Source organism: Malaclemys terrapin, chromosome 2, assembly GCF_027887155.1.
Source record: "Malaclemys terrapin pileata isolate rMalTer1 chromosome 2, rMalTer1.hap1, whole genome shotgun sequence".
Classification (NCBI taxonomy): domain Eukaryota; kingdom Metazoa; phylum Chordata; order Testudines; family Emydidae; genus Malaclemys; species Malaclemys terrapin.
In genome coordinates, this window is record NC_071506.1 from 197,015,182 (window position 1) to 197,021,162 (window position 5,981).

Sequence of the window (5,981 nt, forward strand, 5' to 3'; positions counted from 1 at the left end):
TAGTATACCAATTTGCCGTCCCCCCACAACTTAGAAGTTCAGAAACTGACTGGTCATCTCTGCTAATAAAACTATCAACAACAACAACAACAAAAAATACCTGGTTACTAACCTTCTGTAACTGTTACTAATCTTCCGTAATTTAAGGATGTGTTGCTCATGTCCACTGTATGCTAGGTGTGCACGTGCGCAGCTGCTGAAGATTTTCCTCTTGGTGGTATCCGTAGGACCGGTCCTAGTGCCCCCTGGAGCCCTGTGCACATGCGCCGGTATAAGGGGTGCTGCCGGCTCCACACCCGCTCAGTTCCTTCTTGCCAGTAGCTCTGACAGAGGGTTCTTATCCCTCCAACCCTTCCCATTCCGCACACAGCACAGAGCTGGAAGTCGACATGGCAACGCAGATGGCCTGTCACGGGTGCACTGTATGACGACCCAAGTTGCCCACCCCTTCGTGTTGAGCGGGGGGAGAGGGATATGTGACGGACTCAGGCCAGAAGGATATCAGAGGGTAGTGGAAGGCAGGTATGTCAGCCTCAGAATGAGCATGTCCCTGTTCGCTGGATAGCCAAACAAGGGCTATTCCAGGCCAATCAAGACACCTGACGCCAATTTAACCAGTTCAGGTCATTAGGCTAATGCCGGCACCTGACCTCAATTAACTGACAAAGGGTCAGTTAAGGCTGTTAGGCTAATGGAGACAGCTGGAACCAATTAAGTTTATACTGCTTTAAAAGCTCTCCTTCCAGTTCTCTCGAGAGGAGCCCAGGTGAAAGGAGCTGTAGGAGAGAAAGCATTACTGATCCCTGAGGTAAGGGTGAAGCTTGGAAAAGGGGACCACGGGGAAGCTGCGTCAGTGGAGGAGGGAAGCTGCCAACAGCTGCTATCATTAGGGTCCCTGGGCTGGAACCCTGAGTAGAGGGCGGGCCCGGGTACCTCCTTTCTCCTCCACCCCCCCATGATCTACAGAGTTCCCTTGGAGAGGGGAAACAGACTTCGGTACAGACAGGAGACCAAACTGTGCCTACGGAGCTCTAAGGAGCAACAGAGACTGTGGGTATTCCACCTTCCCACCTCCCATACCGGCCTGTGATGAAAGTAGCTCAATAAGCTGTAACCTTTGCCACCATACTGGGAAAGGGAGGTCATATTGAGGGCCTTAGCGAGCTTCTGAGGCCACTGTATCTGCCAGGAAGCACGGGACCCACAGCACAGGCTCGGAGCTTTGTCCCACTGTCTTTTCCATACTTAAATGTCCTTACTGATGGGCGAGCATGATTAATTCTTTGCGGAGACAGCTAGGGATGACCAGAACTGGAATTTCATCTTTAACCTCTATTCTTCTAGCCATGACCAGGCCACTTTGATGTTGGAAGATATTGTAGACCCTGTAATGCTGTTTCTCTAGGTCCTTGATCTCCTCATCTCGCTTTTGTAGCTGCACAATATCCAGTTGACTTAAGACTTCTGTAGACTGCAGCTGGTAAATAATATCTTTAGATTTGTTCCACAGTGTTTCGGGGCCCATGAGCGCAGCTTGTTTGGCTATGCTGTCGACTCTTATTCAAAACTGCAATTTTGGCCATGTTTTTTTCTATGGGCTCTGACTTCAAATAAAAATGTTCATCCTTTCCTACTCTTTGCCAATCTCCAGACATGCACGAGGTATCTGGCACGTGTCACAGACTTGTCAGTAGTCCTCATATCTCTTGCCATCCATATGGTCATCCAATCCAGAAGGGTCCTTAAGACCCAGTCTGAATCTGAACAGATCATAATGTCCAAGTCCAGGTTGGCGGCATCTAAGGCGCCTGCAATAGGTACGATCTCTGCAGCTTGTGCGGAGTGTGGAACAACCATACCTTGCAGCACCTTTCCGGTGTTGACTTGGAGCACAGCATATCCAGTGTGGGGACTCCCTTGTTGATGGTAACTGCTACCGTCCATGACCCATATATCTCTGGCTGCTTCTTTTACCTTCTCCAAATGAATGGAGATTTGATGGTAGATATTTCTTCCACCAGCAGTGGACATTCGTGTTGCTCACCCTGGATCAAAAGGGCAAACGGGACCGTTGACAAGGTTGTCACTTTGTCCGCTTGAACCTCCCTGTTAAGAAGGCTCAGCGTCCATCCTGCTAGGCGAGGATTGGAGATTCTACCGTCGTTAGCCCTCCCAGATAGGATGTAGTGTACTGGTGTGTGGGTGGTACGAAGCACAACTGGGGACATACTGATGATGTATTCCCAATGTTGCAGGGACCAGATAAGGGCTAGCATCTCTTTTTCATAAACTGAATACCTCTTCTGCACTTCGAATAGATGCTTAGATCCGTAAGCCACCGTTTTTAAACTGGCTCCACTTTGTTGCAGCAGCACAGTGCTTAAACCAGGGATCTCAAACTCAAATCACCACGAGGGCCACATGAGGACTAGTACATTGGCCTGAGGGCCGCATCACTGAAACCTTTTCATACAACGATACAAAAGTATAGTCAAAAATGAAAAAAAATGAAGAGTAATATAGTATGCTATTAAAAGTCAATGTATTAACTTTTTTTAAACTGTAATGCAAAAAGTCAGTGCTAATTTTGACAGTCATTTCATTTTTGGCCACTTAGTTGGCAGCGTTTTGCATTAACCAGAGCATCAATATTAGGTTTGATATCCTGAGACGAAACCAATCTCAGTGTTGCTTGCAAATGTTCATCAGCGAGCCTTGACCTTAACACAGATTTGTTAATCTTCATGAGAAAAATTGTTCACATATATATGTACTTCCAAACATTGCCATTACCCTTGCAGAAGCAGAAAATAACATGGGAAATATTTCTTGTGAAAGAAACCGTTAGAATTCAGGAATTCCAACATCTGTATACTTCTGCTTCAAAATGGTATCACACTGAAGCTCCACCAACTCCATCTGCATTTCCTCTGCAACATTGTCAATTTCTACAGCAAATGGTGTTGAAAAAAGTTGAAAATGTGGTGCAAGTGCCTTAAAATCTTTAAACCGCACATCAAACTGTTTGTGTAAGTTAGAAATGATATCTGCATATTCTTTCAAGGATTTGGGTTCAACTTTTCCTAAGGAATTCAGAGTCGAGAAATGGACCAAGTGGCCAGCAGTCAGCTGTTTCTGCCACAAAGTAAGCTTGACTTTGAATGACTTAACACTGTCATACATCTGTGTTATCATCTGTTTTCTATGCTGAAGCTTCAAGTTCAGTGCATCCAGGTGATCAGTTACATCTGTTAGAAAAGCAAGGTTGCAGATAAAAGTGGAGTCAGCAAGCTGTGGAACCTCCTTGTTTTTCATTTTCATGAAGGAATCAATCTCCTCTCTAAGTGCAAAAAAACACTTCAAAACATTTCCACAACTCAGCCATCTAATATTAGTGTGATACAGAAGTTCCCCATATTCGCTGTCCATACTTGCTAGAAAAGTAGTGAACTGTCTGTGATTCAGCTCTCGTGCACGTATAAAATTAACCGTTTTAACAACTACATCCATAACTTCCTTCATTTGTAGACCTTTTACTACACAGGGCTTTGTGGAAGAAAATGGAGTCTTCACTCTTAGGTTGTTTGCAACATGTCAGAGACAGTTTATTTTCCTTAAACTTGCAAGGGGAGAGTACACCCGGACAGGGGTTCCCCCGTCTCAGGAAGGTCTCGTTAGATAAACAATTAGGGCAAGCATTTATACCTTTTGGTACAGACAATAATGATCCACAACCGCATCTTGTTCATACATATTCCTTCCTGATATCTTACTCTTTCTCAGCAGTTCCTGCTACAGTCTGTATTCCATTCTTATCTAACACAAGATCAAAAAACAGTATTTCTTACAGGTTTTTTTTTCCACTCGCTTTCCACTTGCCCAGGCCCTGCTTTGAAATCTTGCGTTATTAGAGCTAGTGTTAGCCTGATTTTGTTAGCCTGACTCTTGCTCTATTCCTAGAGACTAAGATCTCTATGTTCAAATTCCCTTTATCCTTTTCTCCACTTCCACACTCCCCACTTTTGTGCTTTCGGCACAACTATCAATCTTAAACCTCCATGTTCATCTAACCTTGTATTTCTGATTCTAAATCAAATGGCTCAGCCTTATGGGATTTGGTTGGATGCAACCACAGTGCATGGTTAATATGAACATGGAAGGTGCTAGTATTATTATGTCCTTTACAACAACAATAACATAATCCTACACTAAACAACAATACTAAAAACATTAACATTCCCATTATAACAATATAATGGGGTTGTTGTATGGCCTTAGTCACAGAATACAATACATCATACTTAGTACATGAAGAAGACACTCTATAGGCTATATGAAGAGCATACTTTTCAATTTGATATATATTTTGGAGCATATGAATTTGCCCTTGTAATTCAAAGATTATTGGACCTCTGGTAGGAGTGAAAGCAAATTTTGGAACCGGTCAGGTACTAAGGCAGTCTAATTAAAGGGTATCTGAAACCTAAGGGCTGATTGTAAAATTCTATCCGCTGGCCAATAAATAATATTATTGCCTGTAGCAGTGGTGAGATTAAAATGTATGTCTTGTAAAGTGGTGGTCTTAATATACACACAGCTGTCATTAGCTTGGAAAAGCAGGCATCCTGTCAGGGTAGTTCCTTGTCCCATACTTTCCCAACAGATGTTGTCATAAACAGTGACAACTTCTCCTAGCTTCAGCTTTTGTACCCACTGAAGCTGCGGGGGCTTTAAATATCCATTGGTTTCCTATCCCTATCCAAACATCGGGCGTTATTCCAGAAGCACTGACTATAAGTCGGCTAGGTATACCAGGTGGTTTAATTTCCCAAATATCATGGTGAATTATCCAATCCCACATGCATCCTCCCCATGGACCTGGCAGGATTCGGTATGTGGGAGCCCACATCCCTCCAACTGGCCCGTATGCTTGGAAAGAACACTGTGAGTGTCTGCACTTTCACCCTGAAAATCTCTAAGTATGTCTCCATGGCTGCAGAGCACATGGCATTCCTGAAGCATTAGTAAGGGCAGTGGGCCAAGCCTGATGCTCAAGATCACTCCGAATGGCCATGAGATGGTTATTCAGAAAATCCTGAATTTCTGAACATGCCAGATCCCACTGCAATTCCTTTTCTGCCTCAGTGATATTCAATACCATCTCTGTCAACAGCTTCTGGGTCATTGAACTAAGGGCAGAAATAACATGTAATTCACCAACTCCAGCCTGTACCTGGGTTAACTGTGCTCCAATAATAAGACCAGTGGCCTTTTCCAGTTACTTTAATTTCTCATCATGTTGTTGGCCTTTGTAAATGTTCCAAATTGCTGCTGCACTATTGGCACAACCCCATAGGGATCACTAAGATGTAAAGGCCTTGGCCATTGGGTTTCATTAGAGTATATGGTATTGTCTGTATTAGGATGTGTTACAGGGATAATGTAAGGGTCAGTGGTCGTGGCAGCAAGGTGCCTTTGGTACTTGTCATCTGAAAGCCAATTAGGGAGGGCTATACATGCTGAAGATACTTGTCCGAAATCACAGAGCCCAGTCCCCAGAATAAACCCAAACCACCACTCAATACCACAGTCCCAAGCACGGTTCCCACAAGTTCCTTCCTGCCAGGTTACGATACTCCGTCTCTTCCACCAGGGCCAATTCTTAATGTCTTTTGTAGTCAAGAATCCCTGGACTTTGGCAGTTTCAGCGGAACGAACATACCTTCTTCATCTTCTTTCCTGGAACAGTCATGGTTCAGCATCATACAGGGAAGAGGTTACCAGCACGTCACCCTGTAATAACTGGGTTCCTCCAGCAGATGGTGAATGTATGGTGGTTCTGTTAATGGACAAGGGAGAGGTTACCAGCACTTCACCTTGTCCTTTTTTCCTGCTGTCCAGAAGGAGGAAAAAGTACCAGAAGGAGGGACAGGCTGATCAGCAGTCGGAGGGTCATCTCGACGTGGAGGGGCGTTTTTGCA

The 5,981-nt window shown here is 44.4% G+C and overlaps 1 protein-coding gene across 1 annotated transcript; it reads right to left on the reverse strand.

The window, feature by feature from the left end:
* Window positions 1-2,742: 2,742 nt before the first annotated feature.
* LOC128831308 (general transcription factor II-I repeat domain-containing protein 2B-like) lies at window positions 2,743-5,752 on the reverse strand. The gene is given in 2 exon segments (XM_054017623.1): window positions 2,743-3,546; window positions 5,723-5,752. Coding segments are annotated over 2 exon segments (834 nt in total).
* Window positions 5,753-5,981: the final 229 nt, after the last annotated feature.